The sequence below is a fragment of the Gymnoscopelus microlampas genome, assembly GCF_963454915.1.
Source record: "Gymnoscopelus microlampas genome assembly, chromosome: 5".
In the NCBI taxonomy this organism is placed as follows: domain Eukaryota; kingdom Metazoa; phylum Chordata; class Actinopteri; order Myctophiformes; family Myctophidae; genus Gymnoscopelus; species Gymnoscopelus microlampas.
This window is the reverse complement of record NC_139942.1, coordinates 28517480-28544528: the sequence shown is the minus strand read 5'-3', so window position 1 is coordinate 28544528 and position 27049 is coordinate 28517480. Positions and strand designations below refer to the sequence as shown.

The following is a 27049-nucleotide window of genomic DNA, read 5'->3' as shown; positions in this document are numbered from 1 at the left end:
TGTTAAAACATTTGGCTAGTTTGATCCTACTTTTATGAAGCTCAGAACACTTTTTGTCTCTGACTTTCATGGCAGTAAGGATGTCCGAATTCATCCATGGTACCGAGCGGGTTTTGACCCTGATGGTTTTCATGGGAGCCATACTGTCCAAAATTTGAATGAATTTGGTTTTGAAACTAAGCCAGGATTCGTCTACTTGTGTGCTGTTTAGAACGTCGGACCAATCCTGTTCCTCCAGTCTGTGATCTAAGTCCTCACTCTTATAATTTTTGAGGTCTCTGATTGTGACTGTTTTGTGGTAACCGGTCTTAGGTTTACGTTTCTTTCTGGTGCAGAAGATCATGTTGTGATCAGATATGCCACAGGTAGAAACACCACTATTTAGGATTTTTTCCTTGTCCGTTGTTAGAATGAGATCTATGGTAGTTTGAGTGGAAACACACAGCCTTGTGGGCTGAGTGATCAGCTGGTGGAGTGAATGCCGATCACAAAACGCCCTGAATAACTTATACATTGACGCTTCCTTGCGGAGCATGTCAGTGTTAAAATCACCAAGAAGTATCGTCTCCGCATGGTCCACTTTAGCTAAACATTCATCAAGTCTATCATAGAAATCAGTCTGGGTAGGAGGTCTGTATATGGTACCGACTAGCACAGGTTTGGTATGTTTAAAAATGATCTCGACCCACACAGCTTCAATGTTTTCATCCATCAGGTCTTCCCGAAGGATGCAGACATTGTCAGTATGAACATACATGCAAACACCACCCCCGTTTCTGTTCCTATCTTTTCTGAAGACACCTGTGACTGGCACACACCTGCCTGCAAATGGTACCAGGGCTGACACCAAATAATGCGTAATCTGCGTAACGGAACACCAGCTTCAGTTGCCCTGTTTCACAGGCCTTATCCTGAAGGGACAAAGTGGCATCTTTCCATGGGGGCAGTGTTGCTGCTTGGTAAAGGGGACTAATCAACGATAAAAATGATGTAAAAGACATAATACCTTCAATAATACCATTGGTATTATTGAGGGCAGAAATAAATCGACCAAAGTTACGTTTCCGTACCTGCACCAACTCAAAATGCACAATTTTGTCTGTAGCATCGTCCATGAAGCTGTAGGTGGTGTACTTGGCAATGTCCCCAGGGGAGTCAGACCTAAGACAAAGAAAATAAACTTGAACCCTAGCATCCCTATTCTGGGACTAACATTCACTAAAAATAGCACATCTATAAGCTCGAAACGTGTCACAACGCAATGCCTTGGGAGCTTGTAGATCGGCTATTTCTTGTAGATCGGAGGCCTATATGGCAGAGGCCTATATGGACAGGTTGAACTTTTGATATTTATGGCAGCTGGTGTTGACTCTGGTAAAGCAATGTTACACAGGTATGGGCGGTATATACACCATAGGATATGTCCAGTAAACTATTCAACTTAGCAAATTCAGTATTAATATGTACATCATCTAACATGGATTCAGGCCCCTCAAGCTCCCTTTCATGTGTGTACATCTCCAGGCTATTTGATGCATACACCTTAGAACACATCATATGGAGATATACTAGTACATCCATATTGCCAGAATATCATTCAAAAATACCTTCTCTTGGTGAGCTTTGCTGACCCGGATATGGACGTGGCCTTGATGAAGGAATGTCTTTTTCTGCAGAACTCATAATCGAGGCCAAAGCAGGAACACGTGTTTTCAGAACCAGGGATTTCCTGAAATAAACAGAAGGTGGGTTATACATTAGAACAAACTGTACTGTATTGCAGTGGTTCTTAAAGTGGGGTCCGGGACCCCCAGGGGTCTTTGAGAGTGTTCCAGGAACACCCAGAAATGATTTAACATATAAAAATCTGTTTAACCACTTTAACTCTATATGGTTGGCTGTTTGAAAATAGCAGATGAACAAGCTCACAACAGGTGAGCTTGTAGATCGGCCATGTTCAAAATATCTTGAAAACATTTGACAAATTAGGAATATATTTGATACATTTTAACACAAATCTTGTATGGGGTCCCAGGCAAAAAAGAATCTGATGGGGGTTTGCGGTCAAATATATGGTATTCCTCGACATGGAAACGAGAACCACCGCTGGAGTGAAAATTATAGCTACATACTTAGCGCTATACATACTGCATATCGTCTAGATACCTGATGCCAAGAGGTGAAGAGACGAACTGGCGTAACGCCGTAGTATAAGCCAGATAATGATCTGTGTGGTCGTGCCTGTCTAGAAGAGGCCTTTCTGAGCACTGGACTGTACAGCTCAAGATTTGGAATACAGGATGGGAATTCTTCAGAAATTGACTGTAATGAAATAAACAAGATAAGTAAATGAATTAGCAAACAAACACTATTAGGTTGTGTTTTACTGCAATATCATCATGTTATAATACACAATCACACTACAAGACACATTCAGCTATGAATCCAGTATGAAACACTATGGATGAAGAATGACCAGGGGTCATCAAATGTGTCCGTACACGGACAAATGTGTCCGTGGCTAGACATGGTCTTGTCTGTGGCAAATTTTAAATTTTTACATTATTTTGATCATAAGACTCAATTACTGAATCTCTCAGTCTCCAGGTTTTCCTCAGAATAGGCATGTCACTTAATTACTATGACACTATGTATGAGACATTAGGAGTCCACTGGTACAGTGGTTCTCTAACTTTTTATTTTCAAGTGCACAAATGGACCATTTTGTACACACCATTTTCAAAACCAAATGGACAGCACTCAGTTGAAGGTTTGTGTGTTTCTACAGTAATATAATTTTCCACCCATTTTTATGTCCCTGACAAATATAGCATTTTGATAAAAATGTCCACAAGCCAGCATGGTGATGACCCCTGAGAAATAAGTGTTTGTGGTTCAGGAATTTCCTGTGAAAAGAACAAAAACAACTGGTATTCAACTTATCAGGCTAGGGAATGGGCTCCTTTGGCTTTCCCCACCAAAACATATAATCTAGCTAGCTATCTGGTACTTACTAAATATCTTCTTCTAGCATGTTCCTCAAGAACTAGTTTACAAATCTAGCAAAGTGGGAAAAGGCTAGAACGGCCACGGCTCCAAAAGGTCCACCAATGCAGGTTTTTGTGTTTTATTTACCTCTCCCAAAGTGCAGGGTAATTGACAGTGCAGGCCCAGGCAAAAATCATAGTTCAAAATTAAACACTGGCCAAAACAAAGCTCCAAATAACGGAACTGAGTAAATACTTGACAGCTAAAAAGAAATTAAACAAACCAGGACCTTAAGAAACTATAGCAGGGAAGACCTTCTACAAAGGCCCTGGTAGCTCTCCCCTGGATGTATACACAGCTGGTCTCAAGCCAAACTGAATTAGTTCCTTCACCTGTAGCATGGAGTTAATCAGGTGAGGCAAACCATCACATGATTACTAATTTGTAACTCTATAAACTCAAACAAGGCTAACTAAGGCTCATGAGATATTTTACACAATTATGTCATGATGAAGTAAGCTAAATATGTTCATTAAAATGTTTCCCAGGCGCCAATTCATTCACAGATTATTAACTAAAGCCAAAACATGATACCAACATAAACACACACCCCTCCTCCTCTACAGTCCTTAAATTGGCCCATTCCAATCAACAGGATTGTCAGAGACCTGTGACCCCACAAACAATTCAATTTCCCCACACAGAGTCAATCAATAAATATTTAAGTTTAAGTGGACCGGGCACATAGGCTGAAAAATAGCATGACAGCACGTCACAGGTTCGAGTCCCGTCGGCCTTTGCTGCATGTCACTCCCCATCACTCTCCCCATTTTCTTGCCAGAAGGGATCATATCAATAATGACGGCCTCAGGTCTTAAAAACTGAGAGGCTGGGGGTTTTACTGAACAGTGTCACTAGGGCAGTGGTTCTCAAAGTGGGGTCCAGGGACCCCATGGGGTCCATCCTTGAGGAGTTATGGGTCTGTAACTCTGAGAGTGTGCAAATGGGTCCATTTGGTTCCATTTGCACACTCTCAGAGTTTGGATTTTATAGTATAGATTGGGGTCCCACTGTCCCAGAGATATACACTTGTATGTGGGGGTCCTTTGGCATCATTCATGCGTGACAAACTGGGGGTCCTTAATGAAATTGCAGAGTTTGAGAACCAATGCACTAGGGGGCGGCAGTGCTCCATAACGTTGGACATAAAAAAAAAGAGAAAAGGAAGCTGCATCCATTTTGCTGCGATATTATTACTACGGACGAGAGACGAGCTGTTGAAACAAGAGCCAGCAAAACATTGCAATGGACGGGTAAATAAACACCGTATATAGGCGTGCATTTCACATTTATTATACATTTACTGCAACAATTATACCGTATACAATACCTGGCTGCTGTGCTCGTCGATTACGAAACTAAATGTTTGCATTATTATTATGTCGTTATTATCAGCGTAGATAGAAACGGTTACAATGTTGTGTTTATTTGCTACATATATAAATGACTCAAGATACGTTTGCTTTTTAAAACTGTATTGTTTTCTTATTTTATTTTATTGCAATTGGAATTTCAATGTCGTTCATTTATTTAATGGGCGTTTAGCCCCGGTTAGCCTAGCATAGCTTGTGTCGGTCCCTCCTTTGTTATGAAGTGCAGGCTGTCTTTTGTCTTCAGCTTATTGCTAACTGTAGAGGCCTAAACATCAGTGTTGCCATGTTGGCTTATTGTAAGCGACTTTTGGCTTCTTTTTCTGTGAAGTTGCCTGTATAAAAGTGGTAGTTGCGGGTTGCGGTTGTATGGGCTTAATTCTACAGTGTATTTTCTTATTTAGGCTTGCTTCCATTTTTTTTAAAATTATTTTTTAAACAAGTGGTACTCAAATATTTTCATAAATGTTTTGTGCCAGGAAGCACAAAGGTGTTAGAATATTTAAATATATATATATATATATATATATATATATATATATATATATATATATATATATATATATATATATATATATATATTAGATATTCCACATTTTTATTTCAAGAGTATTTGAAAATATGTTCAAATAGCCGATGCAAATAGGTTAAAGTTCTCAGACCTGGTTGCTTATTTCTCTTACAAAATATGGCAACACTAAACACGCTAACCAGGATGGACTGTCTTGGCAGGTGGATCATGTGAATAGTGCAGGACCTTGAATTAAAATGACATGAGTGTGAAGGTGTCATTGTTGTAAGGTAGTGGTTCTCAACCAGTGGTTGGGGGACCACCAGTGGTCCTTGAAGGGATTCCAGGTGGTCCCCAGCTAAATGATGGAGAGTTGGTAACCAAATGGACCCTTATAGATGTTTTACTCTTGAGTGTCAAATGAACCCTTACAGGTCCATTTTACACTCTTAAGAGTTAAATTATTGTTACACATCTGCATTACAAGAAGTTAGAGAATCTCTAATTGTTAGAGAACAATTAGAGAATGTAGAAGAATTGTTATTTTCATCAAAGTTTGCCTGTTATCAAAGACATCAATACAGCATGGAATTGTGGACACAATTTTATCCAACGACAACAAAATATTCTAAGTCTTGGGTCTGAGAGTCTAAATCTCATCAAATGAAATGGTGGTCCGCGGCTCAAATGCTGACTAAATAATGGACCTTGATATGAAAAAGGTTGAAAACCACTGGGGGTGATGTTACTATTTATTGCCTTAGAGTTGGTCATTTCATCTGCATTGTTGTTGCATAATGTAAAACTCATGCATGCTGTTTAATTTCAACCATTAAAATACTGCTCTTATTCCACTTTTCCCTCTTTGGTTTTCTCCATCCTCACCCACTGGCAGTGATGTTGCGGTTGGAATGAAGGTAAAGAGTCAACGCACGCACGCACGCACGCACGCACGCACACACACACACAGCCACAATGGAATGAAAAATCACACCCTGTGTGAAGGAAGCGGTGCCTTTGCGGCTGGGCGTAACTCATTTCAGTTCGTCCCTATTGGTGGTCTGAGTCCACTTACCAAATTTGTGCTTGGTGGCATGCTGCAAACTGGAATGATGGCTGTTTAAAGGCCAGCCAATGGGCAGACAGAGGGGGCGGGGCTTAAGTAATTACAGTTCGTCCCTATTGGTGGTTTTAGTCCATGTACAAAATTTGTACACCGTAGCATGCTGCGAACTTGAGTTATGGCTGTTTAAAGGCCAGCCAATGGGAAGACAGAGGGGGCGGGGCTTGAGCAATTGATGCTGGTCCCGTATTGGTGGTCTAAGTCCACATACCAAATTTGGACTTGGTGGCATGCTGCAAACTGGAGTTATAGCTGTTTAAAATCCCGTGCTCATCCCGTGCTCATACGGGCGGACGTCCCTGGGGGTCCCTGGACCCCTCTTTGATAACCGGTGGCACGTGTGGCCAATGAGAGGAGAGATGGCATAGGCAATCTCCAAGTCCGTGTGTGTGTGTGTGTGTGTGTGTGTGTTTGTATGTGTTGCTTCTTTGCCGTGCTCATCCCGGGCTCATACAGACACACAGACACACAGACACACAGACAGACACACAGACACACAGACACGGTGTCAAAGCCACATATAGAGCGGTTGGCACCGCTAAAAACTCAGGCTTATCCTTTTTTGTGCACAGATGTTCATGTAGCCTATATGCATTTCTGGCAACGAAAATCTCAATCAAAAACACACCATAATGATGTATAATAATGATGTAATAATGAATCGAGATGCAATTTGAAATGCTAGGAAATTATGAAAATGTGTATTGTGGAAATGTTTATCGACTCTAGTCTCTAGTTTACTTACATTTTAATTGTCTTCTTTCAGAGAGGCTCAGATGAGCTCAACATGTACGGTAGCAGCCCTCCCTCTATGACTGGTGAGTCCACACCTAATGTCTAATGCCGCGTTCACTCTAGCAGAGACAAAAGCTACAAAATGAGTCTGACAAAGTGTGGTCGGCTACCCTGTCGCTGTTGAAGTGTTCATTGACATTATTATCATCATGCATGCGTCTGTGAAGATCAAGACAAATGTAAAGGAAAACATAAAGGCTTGGGTTGAAAAGTCAGGGGAGCAGGCTGATGGCAGTAATTTGTTTCCCCCAGTTATAAGAGGTATTGTGTGGGGAGAGAAGGGAAGTGGAAAGGGTGAAACAAAAACATTTGATTGGTTGATGCTTCACTGAGCACTGAAAAAAAGCTGAAGTGAGCTGAAATTTCTTTGAAGCTTTCCTAGCTCGTCACGCAGCAAAGTGTTGGGCATCAGTTTGTTTGTTCTTGTTGCTGGCTTCGGTTAAAAATGGCTTTCTGTAGTTTGTTGCTTTATCGCTGCTATTGTGAACGCAGCATAACATGTTTACCTGCTAAGAATAAAAGATGTATTGTGTATTATACTATTTTATTAAGATGAATAGCCAAAAACACACAGCTGTTGAAAAGACAGGATGGTACATGGGAAGGTCAGGTTGTGATTGTAGGGTTAACATTACATTTTTTGCAGCCAACGGGAGTGACAGCAAGAAGCAGCGACTGGATGAATCCCCTCCCTCCAGAGTTCTTCACATCCGGAAGCTTCCCAACGAAGTCTCAGAGACCGAAGTCATCGCTCTGGGGCTGCCTTTTGGAAAGGTCACCAACATACTGATGCTTAAGGGGAAGAACCAGGTAAATAGTAAATGTAATTCCATGATACCCTAGGCAAAAATGTTGAGGCAAGTAATACTGGTGCTTGAGATTTGAAGACTGCTTTTGGCTGCAGCTGAAATGATCCACAGTACCTGACCCCTATCTGCCACAGAAAAACAACATTAAAGAAAACTGAAATAAAATAAATACACCAGACCATATTGGCACATAATTAACGCCATCAGACAATCAGTGTAACCGTCATAATCCATGCCATACTTATATTGTTGTAATGCAAAAGCAGCCTTGCCTAGTAAAGAATTATGTTGATGTTTTTCTTAACTTAGAATTATTTTCTATGGGTTGTCTCAAAACCAAATCCTCGTGTGAACCTCATTATTGTCAATACTGATTTAAATATCACTATATTGCAGGCATTTCTGGAATTGGGGACAGAGGAAGCAGCTATCACTATGGTGAACTACTACACTGCTGTCACCCCCCAGGTTTGAAACACTCCTGTTCTCATAGATGATCCGTTATACCTAGTTTTACACTTGAATATGTGTCTGATATAAAATATATTGTGTGTCTCACACAGGTCAGAAACACACCAGTTTTCATCCAGTACTCTAACCACAAGGAACTGAAGACAGACTCTGCTCTGAATCAGGTATGTAATATACCTGTAATATTCACCATATTCATATACACAGGCATAGAATACGCACTTTCAGTCAGCAGTCTTAACGCACCATTCATTCCCAAGACTTTCACTTTCTCCCTGATCCAGCTGGTGTGTTTGTTTTGTCCTCCCCAGTGGCCCTGCTGGCCCATAATTTATGTTTTATTCAGGGCGATATGAGATGGCACATTTAATATTGTCTATGATGTGTTTGTTTCTTGACCTCAGAGAGCTCAGGCGGTGCTGCAGGCAGTGTCAGCTGTTCAGGACGGAAGCTCTCCATCCTCTGAGCCTGGAGTTCTGGACTTGGCCCCACCCCCCAGCCCCGTTCTACGCATCATAATTGACAACATGTTCTACCCTGTGACACTGGATGTTCTCCAACAGGTACATTTATTTATTTCCAATGTTCAGATAGCAATGACAGCTGATATGGAGCAGTTTCCCGACAATTTGTCTTGGAAATTCGGCCTGTGAATTCCTTACTGTTTACAAGAATTTAATTCACCTTTATAAGCTACCGTACGACACCTACCAGCTCAGTGGGTTTGCGGTTCCATCACTGGCCGAGTCATACCAAAGACTATAAAAATGGTAACCAATGCCTCCTTGCTTGACACTCGGCATCAAGGGTTGCATTGTCGGTAAGTCCCTGCGACAAGCTAGCCTGGTAAACCCTCCCTCCGGAAATCTCATTTCCATTTGATTCCAGGAGTGAGTCTGGCATAATTGCCCATTGTGGGAGTTTCTAGCGGAATTACCAGCTAACCGAGCCTATCAGCGTCGTCGCTCATCGTTCTGTGATTGACAGCGACAGTTGGCCAATCAGGTGGCGAGTACAAGTGAGCCCGAATGGGACCGAGTGCAGCCGACAAAAATGGAACGATCCGCCATTGTTTCTGTGGCCAGTTACACTTTTTACTTTCGATTTTAAAACGGTCTCAAACTTCTTTTTTGAGGCACGGAATTTACTTTTAAGATATCGTTTGGATAGAATTTAGTTGTTTAACTTCATATATGTGGTCAATTAATCATGACAGAGCCTATTTAAAAATACAAATTTAGAGAACCGGGAGGGGCGGGCAGTGCCACGCATGTATCCCAATAAGGCAACCTATTTTGGGCATGGCCGTCTCAAAAGTCCCGTTGCGTCACATTAGTCTGGAGGTCTGCTGATTGGCTGGAGGGGAACAACGATCATTGGCTGAAGGGGTTGTCAGTCAACGGTATTACTCTCGCCCAACTCCAGCCCACAGCCAATATTGCAGAATGGGCGATCATGCCAGACTCACTCCTGGAATCAAATGGAAATGAGATTTCCGGAGGGAGGGTTTACCAGGCTAGCGACAAGCTAGCGTCATGTCCATGGTAGTACATCAAGCTGCCACATGGCCCGGGAACCATTGGTTTCCCTTCTACTTAATTATACCACCACCTACCTGCGTAAATGTTTAATGTAAGTTTGTTTGTGGTTGGTGAACTAACTGTTTTTCCTTCCCTTTGTCCTTCCCCGTCCCTCCAGATCTTTAGTAAGTTTGGCACGGTGATGAAAATCATAACCTTCACCAAGAACAACCAATTTCAAGCTCTGCTGCAGTTCAGCGATCCAGTCAACGCCCAGCAAGCTAAACTGGTAGGTTTACATCCAACAAATATTATGTATTAAAGCATGTTTTTGGTATGAAACGGTATTCCCAAAACTTTGTGCTTAATGCTCCCATCTTCCCTCAATTTTATTCATACACCTCCCCCTCTTTCTTTCTCCCCTCCCTCCAGTCTTTGGATGGGCAGAACATCTACAACTCATGCTGCACACTAAGGATAGACTTCAGCAAGCTGGTGAGCCTCAACGTTAAATACAACAACGACAAGAGCCGAGACTACACCCGACCTGACCTGCCCACCGGGGACGAGGGGTCCGGCAACAAGGACCATTCATCTTTACTGGGTAAGACAACACCCACTGCTCCTTCCCTTGTTTTGGCTAGTGAGTAGTAAGTCAGTCACAGATTTCAGCCGAGAGTTATTAATAATGAAGTGCAGCAGAGATTATGTCCAGCCATGCTCGGGTACGGAGAGACACGGCGACGGCTGTCATTCTGGGTAAATATGCTGTCTATTTCATCCCTCCTTCTCTCCCTCCTCTCTATCCCTCTCTTCTCTCCTCCACTGGGTCAGTGAGCATTCAGGTAAACACTCAGTTGGTACTTGGTTTAATTAGTGTAGACTGTAGTATACGGGCACTCTAATGCAATTGCATCGTCACCACAATGATGAAGAGAGATTGTCAGGCCACAGCGGTCAACTGGAGACAGGAAGACAGGGCAACAGGGATTGTTCACCCTCTTAACCACTTGAACCCTGGCATCCCTATTTGGGCGTGTCATAGGCCAAAAAAAGAAAGGAATGCGAAAATAGCAGATCTACAACTCAACGCATTGAGTTGAGATGCCTTGTGAGTTTGTAGATCGACGATTTTCTACATAATTTAGACATATTGGGTCATTATTTGGTTAACTCCCTTCCTCCTCTCTTTTACCCCTCAGTGATTTATATCGCTCTCTCTTGTATGTACTTTACTTGTAAATTCCCTTTTGCGGATGGGGCCTAGTTGTGACATGATTATCTCTGCATTCCATAATAAGGATATCTTATTTTGAGAAGTTGAACGAAACCGATGCTCATGAAAGTGAGAGAAAATGCATCACTATGGAAACGTATTGACGTTTGATTCAAATATTGTGATGGCACTTCAAGTCCAGCTGTAGCTAGTTATGCAGGTTATCACAAGCATCTGCCTTCAAGTTTGCTGCACTAATTCAGCCATTGTGTATCTATTATAAAGCTGCAAGTATTGCAGTTGGATATTGTCCTAGTAGTTTAGCGACGTGGTCTCTTGTTCTACAGTAGGTTGCGGCTACGTTTTGTAGGTACATAGTTCAGGAGTGCTAGCTAACATTGCACCACTATGTGAAAGTAAATTAGCGTGGGTTAGCTTTGTGTGGTATAAACGTAGTTGTCATATTGTCTTATAGGTACCCCATCTGGAGCGCTAGCTTCCTACTCTAGTGGAGGAGGTTACTCGTCTTCTCTCTCCCTCTCGCAGGGTGGAGGTACCTATCCTTTCCTTTTTCTACTTTTCTTTTTTCCCCCCTCTTTCTCTGTCTCTCTCCCTGTCCTCCTGCTATACTCTGTCTTTTAATACCTGTGCTAGAGCTTCTGCCTGGAAACACCAGGGCAGGGAAATTACTTCCACTGGGTCATTGGCCACAATAGAAGTGTCTACAATAGAAACATTCCTTTAAACTCTTTATTGTAGATGAAGCCATTGGTAAGTATCTCCCCAGTGCTTGTCTGGTGATATTTCCTCACCCTGGTGTGTCCTCCACAGTCCATCCAAGCTGTCCTTGGGAATTTGCTTTTATTACATCTTGCAGACCCCTTTGTTAACCAATGAAAAATAAAAGAATCCCAAGACATTTAAATGTTAGAGTTGTTGAAAGTAGAGTAAATGATGAAAATTCAGTTAACTAAACTTGCAATGCTGTGATAAGATTGCAGTTAAAAAAAACGAATGCTTCACTGAGTACTTTCAAATGCTCTTGAAGTGCAATGGCAGGGCATGTATTATGTTCTTTGTAAATTCTCAAATCATCTGGAAGGACTGAGAGCAGAGCTACACTGTATGTGAATGGGATGTGAATAAGGCGTTGATTGCTGTGTTTTGTTTGTGTGGGCATGGCATGTAAAGACTCTAATCCTTACCCTCACATTATGTTTAATCCTGTCCAGTGCCCACTCTGTGAGTTTTTAATGGTGGGATTATTGCGATAAGGTGTTAATGGTCGCATTTATGTTTATTTTTAGGAGTCTGTTATTAATTGACTCTTGTAGATGAGGTATAACCTCGTTCCCCTAAGAAAAAGTGTTTGGGCCGCACCTAAATCATCCTGTCCCCCACACCAACTTCCTATTCCATCAGTACTTTGATTATGAAGTTTGATGTAGAGGATGATATTGAATTAGCTTTTGTTATTTTTTTTTTGTCTTTCTGGCTGCAGAATTGTAAATCATGTTGAAAGATATGAAAAACGTAGATGCTTTAAGATTATTCAAGATGGTATAGCATCAAAGTACTTGGATTTGTTGACCCTTTCTCCTTACAGGAGCCACAGGTGCTGCAGCTGTGACCTAACAGACTAACTAACTAGCAGTATTGTCTTGCTCTATGGCGTTTGTGTTCATTGTGTCGTGTCATTGCTGTCCTCGTAGGAGCCATCAGTCCTTTGAGTGCCGCTGCTGCGGCCGCAGCAGCTGCTGGACGGGTCGCTCTGTCTGGGTCTGGCGTTTCCGGAGTACTGTTGGCATCCAACCTGAATGACGAGGTACACTACACCAAACCACAATCTAGCCCTGGGCTTTGTGTACTGTATATGTGTCATGTATGTCTGTGGAAAGGTGAGACTGAGGTTCATTTGTAATACATTGGTTGAAACTGTAGCTCATTTGAGATGTATGTGTGTATGTGCACGCCAGAGAGAGACACACAGACTGTGTTCAATTAGCTTTTCTCAAAAATGGGAGAACCTACAATGGGAGATGAATGCTATATCGTAAACAAGTGAATGTTTTTATTGTGTGTTCCATTGGGAGGTGTGTGTGTGTCACAGGCTCTCCACAGACTGTCACATAGGCCTTATGTTCCCCCTCTCTCTGTTGCTGTGTCTTGGATCTTTCCTCGTTTGAAAAATGTTCTGCCCAATACCTTTTCCCCCCCTTTCTCCCGATTTAGTCATTCTGTCAATTCCCAAGTCCCCTTGTACTGTAGTCCCTTGTCACTGCTAACCCTTACTGGTTGGTCTTAGGGAGGATGTAGGTCAGCACGTGTCTCTTCCAATACACTTGACACCGCCAGTCCACTTCTTTACGCCTGACAGTGAGGAGTTTAACGGGGAGGACAAAACGTGTGTAGAGGTACATGCTATTCTTCTCAGTTCAGCTCCCCACTGCTCAAGGCGCCCTCACCAACATGTAGGAGTCGCTAGTGAAGCGACAGAGATCACCCTCCCACCTCGCTTCCTACCCTCAGACACGGTCAATTGTGTTTGTTGGGACGCCAAGCCAGATTAACCATGGAGGTTTCGAACCCCTATATTTTTCAACGTTATGACAATCTTTGGTTAGAGACGCTTATTTTCTCCATTTGAATTTAGATTTTCAGATCCAGATTTCCTGGTGTATTATCTTTGTTTTTGTTCTTTTCTTTTGTGTTCTTTTTTCTGTCCACTCATATTTGCCATCATCTAATGTGTGCAAGATTTCTCAGTTTGTAACTTCTGTTTTCTAGACAGGTTTCTGTATTTGTAAATCTCTATCTACTATATCGTCATAGTCCTTTTCTCTATTTCTATGAATTTTATCTCCCATCTCTCTGTCAGCGCCTCTCTCCTCTCTATAGCTGTCTCTCTGAAGGCGGCCTCCATTGTCTAATCTAGTGGTGGTTTTCACGTCTCTGTCATGCTACTAAAGCTGATTCCTGACCGCCACATAATGACAAAAAGACTGTCCTTTTTTTCTTTTTGATGTCTCTGGAATGCTAGTGATTGCTGACGTTCATAATATTTTAATATATTGATTGATTGAATACTTTATTAGTCAGACATGTAAACAGCACGTGGTACCGTAAGACATTCAGGCTTAAAGGGATAGTTGACTTTTTTTCTATCGATTAGTCACCCCATGGAGACTTGAATTCATGGATATTGTTTTGTTTTTGTCGCATTCCTAAGCCAATAATTTGATGACCAGCGGACCGGTAGGAGATACAAAATATCCATGAATGAATTTTTAAAGGATAACACAAAAAAAGAAAGTTTCCATTGTGGTCCTATTGTACTAATGTGATCCCCAGTAAGATTTAATTCACAATACTTATCGGCTTCAACTTAAGGTTATTGTCACATAACAAGTGATTCATCATTTTGGGGCACCAAAGATTCCTCTATGCAGGAAAGTAATAGTAGTATGCACCCCTGTAACTTCACTCTATGGCAAGGTTCACAAAGTCTGACAACAGTCATTTTTATATTTTATTTTTTGGCCGATACAAAAAGTATTTGCTTAAAAAATATACATATATTATTATCCAAGTTTTGACTGATGGATTACATTTATGAAACCAAGTGTAAAATAAACCAAAAAACATGAGTGGTAACACTAATGGTGTCCTTAAACACAGCAGGAAGTTGAGTTCAGCTGCTCCATTCACAACTGTCATTATGTGAGCCAATAGAAGCCCCTGGTTTATGGACAGTTATGGCGTCTTCATCCGTCACACCCAACCCATCCTCATGCAAGGTTCTGTGATTCAAAACAATTCCTCAAAGTCGGCGACGGAGGTGCGCATAGTAACTCATGAGCTGTAATTGGTCTACTTGTTCTACACAACTATACTAAAAAAGAAAATAAAAAAAACAAAAAACTGGGTTGTGTTCCCAGTGCTCGGAGTGGCATTTGGCTGCAATCTCACCCACCCTCCTCCCATAAACTGTCTCTAACCCATTGGCTACTGCCATCAGCTTGACGCTACATCTGACCTGACTGGCTAGACACTGCATGCCCCCCCCTTCCTCCTTGTTTACGCTTGATTACTACTCCCTTACTCAGCCACTTGTTTCTTTTACTTAAATGTACTCTTCAGTTTCCCCCAATTAGCTTCCTTTTCTCCCATCATTGATAATTGTGTCCGGTGGGAGTGGGTTAACATAACTATAGGAGTTGGCTGTGTGTGTGTGTGGGTCACCGTGTGCCGTTGTTTGGGATTCAAACCAGCGATCATTCAGATTCTGTTAATGTTCCACTGATGCTGTTTACTGACCTATGCTTTGATTTTTGTCCTCCTCCCTTCCTTCCCTACCCACCACTGCTCCCCTTTGCCCTCTATTTCTCCGTCTGTTACGTTATTCCTCCCACCTTTTTCTACGGCATCATGTAATGTCGGTAAAAAAACTTTTGTTTTCCTGTTCTCATCTCTACCTCAAACTCTTGTTTTTCATCTCCTCCCATCCTCACCTCTATCCTCCTCCCCTCAACCCTCCCTTTTGTGTTGCCTGGCCCTGCCGTCTGTTACCTACCACTGTATACTGACTGGTCTAACATGACTGCTTTTGCCATTTGACCTCCCCATGCCATCCATCTTTTTGCTCCACTCCCCTCCATCGTCGTGGAAACCACCACCTCTCCTCTCCTCCTCCGTTGCTGGCGGTCTGCTCTGTCCGTCCATGGCTCTCTACCTCCGTCTCTCCTCTTCCTCCTCTGCTCCTCCTCTCCTGTCCTCTGCTCTGCGGTCTCTCTCTCTAAAGATGGTCACGCCTCAAAGTCTCTTTACCCTCTTCGGTATGTTTAACGTCTAATATTCAATCTATTTACCTCTACTATCTGTCTGTGCATCTATGCTGTCACTCCCTTGGGTACAGTCAACCTCTACACCTCTAGCTTTCTCTCTCTCTATCTACTGTTTAATCTCTCTGTCCATCTCTATCGGCTCTCTGTCTCCCTGTCAAGTCTTGTTGATATTCAGTGCAGTCATAGTTTACCCATTAATCTTCATATTTAAGATTATTCAAGATGATCCTGCATCTACAGTTTGGCTCAGTTTCCAGTCTGCCTCTTGATCAGCCAGCCAGCGAGCCACCCGACCAGCTAGCCTGCCAGAATGTCTATCAACCTGTCAACCAACCAGCCATGTAGTGAGTTTTCCAGTTAGTCAGCTAGGCAATCTATTAGTGTGTCAGTTTATTAGCCAGAGTGACACAGCCAGAGTGACACGTTATTGGAGTTCTCTTTGTGTCAACGTATTGGTCACTCCATCTGTAAAGCAGTCGAATGAGTTTGAGGTGTTTGCTGAAGAGGGCACGTTCCTCACATTGACCAACTGGTTAGCGATCCCACAGGCAGCCACGCAGCGCACAATCAGTTAGCTGTCATCACACGGGAAGGCTCCACCTCTCCTTTTTCGTTTGTCCTTCCGACACTAACTTTGTTCCTTCCATCCTTCACGTCCTCCTCTTTCTCGAATCTCCGTCGGCTCCATCTCTCCTGCTCTGTCTATCCTATCAACCTTGTATCTCCTCCTCCTACCCTGCTCTCTCTGTTGTACTCTCCCTCACTCCATCTGTCTCCAGGCGTATACGGTGATGTGCAGCGTGTGAAGATTCTCTATAACAAGAAAGACAGTGCTCTGATCCAGTTATCCGATGCCAACCAGGCTCAACTAGGTGAGTGACGGCTTCATCTCGGCGCTAGGTACTGCACACAGCCGCACCGAGCTGGACAATATCTTGACATATGACATATGTTTTCCTGTAAGGTGCTTTAATGACACAATTCTTCATTTAGTCCCGACTGTGAATAGCACAGGTTAAAGGGGAACATTTATTTATTCATTTTCACTTAGACCTTTGAAAGATGCAATGAAAAATATGTGTTTTTGATGTCTCGAATCATTTTCTTCAGGAGAATAGAAAATAGCGTGATGTGTTCTGGGTCCTATTTCCACCATAGATTCCATTAAGTTTCTCTTTCTTCTGTATATTCTACACAGAATGTTCTTTACCCGCAGTCATTAGCCAGCAAACCATGAATGTTATAGTTTTAACTGCCACCTGATGATCATAACATGTCCTCCTCCCTCCTTAGCTATGAGTCATCTGAATGGCCAGAAGATGTTTGGTAAAGTGATGAGAGTCACACTGTCAAAGCACCAAACCGTTGCTCTGCCCAGAGAGGGACTGGATGATCAGCTTCTCACTAAAGGTAAGACGGGACTGATCTTGTTAAAGGATGTTGTTTAACTACAATCCACCATTAATCATATTCACACTGTGGCTATTTTGCTGTATTGTGTTTTCTTGTGTGGTCTGTGTGATCGCATCCACTCAGAGACTTCTTCATATGTGCCCAGTGACACATTAGCACATCATGAACTCTATACATTTCATGCACTCCAGCACTAACCAGCACCACACTACATCATACACACCTCATACTAAGGACTGCAATGGAAACAATCTGTAAGCTTTTTTGCGTGATCCTTTTGATTATGGTGGGTGAGATGTATGTTACATGTGACCTATCATTTGATATCTTTATTATATCAATCTAAGAGCAAAAGGGCTGCCGTTTTGAGGACGTTAAATGGCCTCAATAAATCCAACATACTGTGTCTGAAATCAACTGTTATTGTAGACCGTACCAGTATACTGTATAAGTGCAAATATAAATCTGTAGAGGAAGACCGGTGCATTTTTGTTAGATGTCTTTGAATTCACCTCTGATAATTGACAAAAAAGATAAGTTGCTTAAAGGACAGCTTCACCCATTTTCAACCCATCTTCATATAATTGGATCTCACTAATGCTCATTATAATATGGTTACATTTTCTTCTACTCGGTCTGTGTCTCAGAGGTGGGCTGTAGACAGTAGGCAGGTTTGGTCATTTCTAGATACATTTTGTATTAATGTGAGAACAATGGCTTCTATTATAGCATGCTAACTTTCCAGGAATAGAAAGCTGGCAGTTTCTATTAGCACAGATTCCCCATTGGTGATGTCACTGGTAGGTGGGTTTATGAACTATCCACAGCCCACCTCGGCCACAAAGACACAAAGGCCCTCATTTATCAAAGTGGTGTAGACCAAATAATGGGCGTACGGCGAGATCACCACAATTTTCGGCATTTATCAATCTATCGTGACTTTGACTTCAGCGTACATCCCGCTCAGATCTCTCGTCGGGGGGGGGGGGGGGGGGCGTATAGACTTTGGCTGCACCTGTTTGTTACATCGTAGACATGCGGAGCAGCATTGCCTGACCATCTGACAGGCATCTGGACACATATATCCACTCCAAAATGTATATCTCAACACATTAGTACATAATCCCTACATAATCCCTGTGAAAATATAACATTTTATAAAGGCATACATCATGAACTTGCACGCCTATTTTATTTCCAAGTGACAATGACAAGCAATTAAAATCTAACATATTTGCAATGTTACAAGTTAGATGTTTAATCATTCACTCATTTAAACAAACTGCTTTAACAGTAATTCAGATAAGATTGCAGATCTGGTTGCATTGGCTATTTGGAAATCGCAGATCTGCAAGCTCACAACGTGTCGCGTTGTGAGTTTATAGATCTGCTATTCTCAAAATTAAAGGGTGCTTTTGCAAGAGCATTTTCGGGAGTCGGAACTGGCGATCTTTTCATGGACAGTGAGGTCTCCAAACTTATATAGTAGCGTATCCTATGGAGTTATGTGTAACATAAGGATATAAACCTGCCAGGCTAACTATTTCATTGTGTTGTATAATTGTGATATGGATCTCCCTGGGTCTGAATTAATGAAAGATTGAATTGATATCTCTCATTAACGTGGCATCATGGCAGCTCGGGATTCACAGGGAATACATGATTGCCTTATTTTAGTGTAACTAGACCACGCACTGGTACTGCGCTCGGTAATGGGTTAAATTAATATATGCTATAAACGTATTCCATTCATGACGACGTGACTGGTGTCATTCATGGGTCGGTGGGTGGTGTCAGACGCGGACATGACAGCCAGCGAGGCGGGCGGGGGAAACACTTTCTTATTGCCTTTCCATACGTTGTTTGTTCGTATTCTGCTTCTTCATGACGTCAAATCGGAGCGTTTCGCGAACATGTAAGGGTGTTTCAAGAACAACGTTTTGGTTTCAGCCGTCACATTTATCAAAGGACAGACCAAATGTAAGCTAGGTTTGGCTTTATATGATCGCTTGATAAATGTTACTTGGACTTTGGCCAAAGGTCAAATATAGGCAAAAAAATAAGCTGGTTTGTACACTCATTGATAAATGAGGGCCAGTGCGAGTAGACAGAAATGGTGCCATTTTGTAATGAGCATAATTGAGGACCAATTCTGTGAAGATAGGTTGAAAATGGGTGAAGTTGTCCTTTAATGTTATTTAATGATCTACTTCAGAGGCTTTCAAACTATGAGGCCTGCCACCCCAGGCAGGCGCTAGAGTGTCAAAGAAGGTGCAGAGAGATGAGGGGGTACAGAACATATTGTGAATGAGATAACAGCTACAACCTTAATTAATTTGTCTTTGTCTCTTCTATATTGTGTAGATTTCTCTGGCTCTCCACTCCATCGTTTCAAGAAGCCTGGATCCAAGAATTTTCAGAACATATTTCCTCCCTCAGCAACGCTACATCTCTCCAATATACCGTAAGACTCATTGGACAAAACTTTCCTTTTTGAAATAAGGACTGGTTTGATTTCTAAGACAAAGATTTTTAAGGTGCACATTTTGTGTTCAGGGAGGGTGTATCAGAGGACGACCTGCGTTTGCTGTTTTCCAATGCTGGAGCAACCGTCAAGGCCTTCAAATTCTTCCAGTAAGAAACATTTATCTGTATGACAGGCAACTCATTTGTGTTGTGCAAGAAACCATGCAGATTTCATAACCAGACTTTTTTTCCCCACTAGATTTGAGACTCCCTGTTACAAGGGCAGTTCATATTTAAGGAAAAGCACAGCTTCATGTTTCATCATGGCAAAATGTTTGAGTAAAGACAGCCATTTTGAGTAAATGTGTGGAAATGTGAGATCCTGTGTAAAGAGAGGATGGCAAACTAAATTGTGGCAAATAAGCATTTATAAAAAAGCCTTGGTGGATTCACTTTCTGTGTTTATTTACAACTGAAAGTATTGAAAACATAATAGTTTATTGCCTTTTTAATGTATTCAAATGGAATGCATAAAACCTTTCAAAGGACAGACTTTTGAAAGAGACAGAACATATTCAACAAAGCTGTCATTAATCGCTACTGTTAAATGTATGACATTACCTTGAGTTAATGTGGGCAAGGAAGCAAAGGACAGATGTTGCAGAAGAGTACATTTATCTATTACTGAGTCCTAACAAAGTTTCTCTCCCTCCCCTTCCCTCTGTCAGGGACCATAAGATGGCGTTGATCCAGATGTCCGCGGTAGAGGAGGCTATCCAGGGGCTGATTGAGCTTCACAACTACGACATGGGAGCGAATCACCACCTTAAAGTTTCCTTTTCCAAGTCGACAATCTAGCATCCCAGTACTCCAGCTCCTCACAACTGTGACGTTGGAGAATACCATTACCTTCATTAATCTTCAGTTCTCTACAATCTCAACTGTAAATCAGTGTCTTGGCTTCCCAAATTAGCATATTTGTAACAGAGTTTTTGGCTTTTGAGTCAAGTCATTCACTTATGGCACTTTTCCATTGCATAGAACCAGGAACACACTGGAACGTTTTTTAAAAGAACAGTGAAACTTGACCAGGGTTAACCAAAGCCAAAATAATGAAAAACCCAAACTACCTCTTTGATAAACACACTAACTAATTCCTGCTAGAAAACAAAAACAAACAAAACTTGCCAGACCTAAACTCCCTTTAAAAAAAAGAGGAGAAAGTTAGCGATTCTCCCCTACTGCTCCATTTAATATTTACAAGTGCAATGGACTCCAGTCACTATACAGAAAGGGTATTGGGGAAAGTCAATAGCAGGTGGATAAGGCTAATAGAAAAACTTGCCAGTGTTATCTCACTGCAAAATTACCTATAGTAAACGCAAACATAAGGTAGTATAATCTCACTGATTTCTACACCAGTTAATGACCCACAGGAGACATCTTTGCAAAAAACAGAACAATACAAATATGGCTTGCCGTAACAACAGGATTCGCAAACTTCCATGGGGAGTCGATCGTGATGTAATGACGCTAGTGATGATTCAGATCATCTTTTGGTATCACCTCAGCTTGCTTGGAACCTCAACAGAGGTGATGCCAAAAAGGTACCAGGTACTTTTGCCTAAATGAAAAAACACAAAGTTGACTTAAGCCGGTACTTTGCAGTGGAAAAGCGACGTCGGTGAATGATGAGCGGTCAAGGCCATCTTTTTAGTCAAAGACCAGATGAGAATGACAATGAAACTTATTTACTTATTTTGCTTTTATGAAACATTTGAAATTTCAAGGCAGTATGTGTTTTGGAAGCACATTAACCCTGTTTAAAGGTAGTAATCGTCATCCTTAGGTACAAACCAAATTGTGTACGAAGAAGAATATTGTTAGTGAGACTAATGCTACCATTTTGTTGCCATCACTTATGTGACCAGTCATTCCTGTCAGCCTTTGGACAGGCACACAACAACGCTCATTCTTCTATGTCTAGATTTTAACTGAGTGGTGCTGTAAAGGCACCGTCACCCATGTCACTGGGTCGATTCACTTATTAGGTTTTATCACTTAGAATGTTGTCTTTGGCGCAACCGTGCATTCAAGAAAACTCGAAAGCAGAGCACGGTCCTCAAAAGAGGTGGAAGCCTGAGGCTTGCTTTCCTTTTTTCAGAGCGGCATGCAGGTTGCTTCACCTCCCCTTCTAGATCTAGAAAGAAGAGTATTTACACTATAACACTTAATAATTTGGAAGACAAATTTAATTGTTTGAAGCCCAAATCAGGAATCCTCATGATTTTCCAGCACCTTTTGAGAGCCAGCTCTCACACAGAATGCATTTCTAAGTTAATAAAATGTAGTGTAGGCTCTGTGACATAACCAACTAACTGCCTCCTGGTTTGACCCTCCTCTTGCTGTCCCACGGGAACATGCTTCCTGGCAGTGCGTCTTTACTGGGACGGTGTTTTGGGCATCAAGTCGGGCTCAGTGCTGAATTCACTGCATTTAAAAAAAAAAGTGGCTTGTTTACACAGCAGATGTTTCCTCAACATCACATGCATAACCACTTAAACCCCCTTGTTGACAGGGGTCCCCCAGGGTTCTATACTGAGCCCCTCCTTAACCCTCTACAATCTCTTGTAGATCATTGAATATACAGTAGCTGATCTCCAAGCTCAATACTGTTGAGCTTGTAGATCTGATATTTTCACTAACTGTTTTCTGACTGAATAGGGCAGAATATTTCACATATTGTAAGTCACAATATGTGAAATATATGGCAGTGTGGACAAGAAATTTGGCTGATTGGTCCAGTGTGTTGTGAGATTAGCCACAGACAGACACAGATACAGAAGCTCTTCTAGACGGCTCGCCTCCTAGGAGCCACAATGTAAAAACGCGGAGAGGACAGGGTGGTTAACAAAAGCCTGCTGTGGGGGCCCACCAGTTAAGCCTCTCCTGGACCTGCTGTTTTCTCTGGCAGATACACATGTGCCTTACTCAAAGCTAATTTATACTTTGTTTTATATTATTATTAGTGCTGTGAAAATTAAGGAATTCTATAAAGTTTGACAAAAGTGACGTATGTTCTATTCTATATTCAATGACACTTTTTCAGTTGAAAAAAAAAACAACTGGGGCTGACCTTCAAAGATTTTTTGGGCGTCAAAGGTTTTGGCGCAAATTTTAAAGTTCGACAATGGGCCAGTAGTATTAATTGCGGAGCTTGAGCTCATTTTAACCACCGAAATTAAACGTGAGTAGCACTAGACTATAAAACAAAATATTATTGTATAGGTATGCCTTACGTTTTTAGATTTTGAACAGTTTGCAGGTTGTACAGAGATATGGTTTACAATGATGGTTTACAATGATCGTTAAGAGGATACACATGCGTGTGCATGTACGAGTGCTGCAGATTCTTTCAAAACCTTGAATTAGTTGCTTGTTGGAGGTCCTCCAGATCCCCGTTTCTGTCCCTGAGCGTTGTGAGCGCAGTTCTAGTGGTCTGCAGGTCCATTTCCTAGAAAAGCTTAGAGGGCTTTTCTAGGACCCTTAATTAACAAATCCAGAAGGAGCGAGCGAGTGCATTTGCTTCCGCTGCCGTTAAATGCACCTGCTGTCCCTCTACAAATTGCAGACAGGTGCTCTTTTATGGCGGTCTTGAAGGAGATCCCGGTCCTCCTGTGTGATGTGCTCATGCCAGGGCTTCCTCGTGCCCGCTGCAGAGGGCTGTACACGCTGTCATTCATCCAACTTTTAAAACTGGTTTCCCATTGGAGGAGAGTGCCAGACAGCGGAGCTGGTCCCCTTGTTGAAGCGAGTTTTGTTGGTGTCGAATATCTCCTCCCGGTTGGGAGATAAGATCGTTCCAAAAGCATGCTGCTGCAGCTTCTGCCCAGGATGGAATGGGTTTTTGTGGTGCTGACTCATGGTCCGGGGAATCGTCACTGTTCTGGCAGTCAACTTAACAGTCTTGTTTGCACCTTTAGGAGTGATGCTGAAGGTCTGTGGAGACAGCTCAACATACATGGTAATGTTCAGTGCTGCAGATTCTGTCCTTGTTTTCAAAAACATTCTTGACATTGTCGACCCCCGCTGTGTGTGTGTGTGTGCTGTTGAGCCCCCGCCCCCAGGGCCTGTCAGGCTGGCATTGCAGCCTAGGGTGCCTGGACCGTCACGCCACCTGACAAAGCTTTTAAGCAAGCTATGTTATGACACTGCTGTAAGGGAGGGAGCTTGGGGTGGTAGTGGCCGGAAATGGGAGATTCCTGGCTCAATCCTCGGCTCTTCCTTGTTTCATGTCGAAGTGCCCTTGAGCAAGACACTTAACCCCTAACTACTCCCAATGGCAGGTGCCCTGCGTGGCTGACTCAGCCGCAGAATGAGGTGGCGATTTGAATTTTTTAGAGCGGTCTGTAGCCCTGGCTGTACAGAGACGGGTCAGTCCCATCATGGTGTCGATACTCTCCATCAGCCCCTCGGCCTGGTCGATCTCCACTGTCTAATCTAGTGGTGGTTTTCACGTCTCTGTCATGCTGAAGAAGCAGTTCCTCCTGCTGCTTCTTCTCCCCGTTTCTTCTCTCGTGTTTTTTTTTAATCAAATTAAAATCATGGTAATGACTGTCTATGCTATTTCAAGAGCATAGACAGTCATAAAACTGTCCCTCCTCTTGCTGCGGTTTCTTCTTTGGTGCTTCATGCTTCTGAAGTTCTTTGGCGGAGCCAGGTGTCATCACCTGGTTCTTCTGGACAGTGTGGAGGTAGGACTTCCTTGTTGGCTTCATCACAGATGCTGTGTTCACACTGGCAGATACAAAAGATACAATTTGTAGCTGAAGTTGAAAGTTCATATGAATGGCCGCTAGTTTTGCTATTACCACCATGATTTCCCCCCTGCTGGCTGCAGAAGCAAAAACTATTCAAGCGAATGGGTTTTTGGCCAGTCATTATAGTTGATTTTATTACCTTAAAAACATTATATAATACATACTTTATGCTTCCAGTCGCTAGTTTAAAGTCTTCTTTCAATTACCATTTGCGTTTAGTAAATTATGGTCCCATTATTAATTTTTTGAAGTAATGATAAAGTCAAATAAAGTAATAATAAAGATTATGTTTCTAGGCCTTCTACTGGTTCTACCGAGTGAAGACCCGCCCCCGCTGCGGTTGCAGCCAATGGCGTCAGTTTCCGTTTTCCTTACGGGACCGAAGTTCAAAGCTGGTGGATTTGAATTCGCAGAAAAAGTGGCTTCAAAGTGGTCTGTAGAAACCAATGGGGCTCCCTTTCTCCATATATATTTTCTTTACAGTCTATGTTGCAAGCATATACTTATTGCATGCTTCAAAGTGGTCCAGGCCATGCAAAATGGAGGGCCCACACTGCTTAAACTTCCCACAATCCTGTCTCCATAGTCATTGTTCATTCATTCATTCAAGATTTATGTATTCTCGAAATTACACTGAGTAATTAAACTCATTTGCAGTCAAAAGCTGTACATGTCTCCTGCATTTACAGCACAGGATGGATTTTCTCCTCCCATTCTTCGAATCTGCGTGACAGTGCTCAACCTTTCCCTAGATCCTCTTTTGTGTCTACAACTTGTCTTTTGTCCTGCTGACAAATCTAGTTCCAATATGTGTGGGCCCGTTACGTAACTTGTGATCAAACATCCCAGTGATAAAACTACGGAATTCGTCAAGCTGAGATTGGCCTATCCTTTTGCCTCCTCAATAGTCAGGTACCTTCTAACATTTCCCTGGTTTCAGAGGCTTGCTCTCCCCAATTACAGCATATAAGGCTCATGAAACATCCAAATATCTGTGTGCATGCTTGCCTTCTCCTGAGCTCCTTCTCTGAGGGCTGAAGTCTCCAGAGGAAGGAAGCTCCCTCCTCCATCATCCCCTCTGCCCACATCGTTGGCAGCACCTATCTCAGCATCCCATGCTGCTTGAAGCAGGCCATCTTGTAGCAGAGTGAGGGGGATTGTGCAAAAAAAGAAGAAAATAAATAACTCAGATATTCTGTTAATATTCCCGTTTGAATCCCATGGCATCGAACAAAGCTTTGATGCGTCTAAGTAATTGGGTCAGCCCTAACAAATACGTCATTTTTGTCTAACGAAAAGTGTCAAGTAACCAAGTATGAATCAGCTTTTTGTCTCGCCAAACCGCACTCTATACCCAGGAGGGCCAAGGCACATTCTGCTACTTCTCATTTTCTCCAGCTGTTGCTTATATTTGTCACTTTGTAGAGGAGCAGTTATGCAGTATTTTTAAAATGACATAAATTCTAATTAATGCTAATTCATGAATAACCCTTAGGAGTCATTTTAATAATTTGAGCCACCTTTGAGTCCCTACCGAGGAGGAATTGTGGTAGAATACTGTATGTTTGATAAATCCCTGCTGTATAACAAGCCCATCTCTTTCTCTCTCTCTCTTAGGAATGCATGCTAGTGTTATCCTATTGGACAAGGTTTGAACATGTGATTATGGTCTTGGTGTCTGATTGGCTTTGATGTGTGACCTGTTGGGACCAAAGTACATGTGCCTTTAGTCTGTAGTATGAGTGTTGCGGTTAAACAGTTTGTGTCTTCCTATGTTAACAGTGTTATAACATCATATAAACAGATTTGTTTGCTTAATGGTTTTCAATGAGGGGTGCCTCTTCACTCTAATCCTCCTGTTCATCTGCAAAATGGCTTTTTGGATGCTCTTCTGGTTCCCAGAGAATACACATTTAGTTTCTCTTGTTGTATATTTTCTACCTGTTTTCAATCTCTATTATGAGTCCAATGTGAAGGAAAACAATGGCACAAATTAAAACCTTTTCTACCGACAAGTCTAAGTTTGATGGTTCATGTGTGTTAAGACCTACTCTGTATCTTTCAATAAACCTCTATCTCTCTACTCACTCCTGTTTCTCTGCTCTCGCTCCTTTCTTTCCCTCAGCTTCTCTAATATTCTGTACTCTTTCATTCAGTCTTTGTAGTCATTCAGTCTTTGTATAAACACAATTGCTTTTTACTAAGCAAATGAGGTCTTTGCTGTGGTAGAGCAGCTCTTAAGTTAAAATTGAACATCTCTGATTTACCGCAAGGTATATTTTGAAATCAATCCACTGAACTTCCAACTTTGTTATATCAAAGATTCAAATGTGTTTAAAAGAAAAGAAAAGTGGGTGAATGCAGCCAAAAATGAGCAGACCAATGTAAAAAAAAAAGAGAATGAACTTTCACACATTAACAAGCTGCAAACATCATACTTATGCTACTCAATCTATGTTTGAAAATCTGGTTAAACTGCTATGTAGTCTACTGCTTTCCTTGGACTTGGAGGATAAAGACATTATGCAGAAATGGGGCAAATCTTAAAGTGCTCCCTTGACCTCATGCTGTAGATCAGCCAGAAAACTAAAATGCAGAACGTTTTAAAAATCAGAAAGTCCAATAAAGGCAAAAAGTCAAAAA

The 27049-nt window shown here is 42.0% G+C and overlaps 1 protein-coding gene across 2 annotated transcripts; it reads left to right on the top strand.

Annotated features, from left to right (window-relative positions):
- Positions 1-4248: 4248 nt before the first annotated feature.
- LOC311045405 (polypyrimidine tract-binding protein 2-like) lies at positions 4249-26422 on the top strand. 2 transcript variants are annotated; one of them, XM_084057254.1, is made up of 17 exons: positions 4249-4301; positions 5825-5846; positions 6819-6870; positions 7494-7657; positions 8053-8124; positions 8220-8291; positions 8532-8690; positions 9826-9936; positions 10080-10251; positions 11339-11416; positions 12576-12688; positions 15665-15698; positions 16487-16579; positions 17001-17117; positions 19485-19584; positions 19677-19754; positions 20315-26422. In XM_084057254.1, the coding sequence occupies exons 1-17, from the start codon at positions 4294-4296 to the stop codon at positions 20442-20444; spliced, it is 1575 nt and encodes a 524-aa protein (XP_083913380.1). In that variant the 5' UTR covers positions 4249-4293; the 3' UTR covers positions 20445-26422. The 2 variants fall into 2 exon arrangements, with proteins under 2 accessions (XP_083913380.1, XP_083913381.1); XM_084057255.1 differs by lacking the exon at positions 11339-11416.
- Positions 26423-27049: the final 627 nt, after the last annotated feature.

Excerpts from the sequence above, each read along its gene's own strand:
- LOC311045405 (XM_084057254.1), top strand. Across the intron at positions 9,937-10,079 it reads ACGCCCAGCAAGCTAAACTG|TCTTTGGATGGGCAGAACAT; the intron begins GTAGGTTTACAT and ends CCCTCCCTCCAG. Across the intron at positions 15,699-16,486 it reads AAGTCTCTTTACCCTCTTCG|GCGTATACGGTGATGTGCAG; the intron begins GTATGTTTAACG and ends ATCTGTCTCCAG.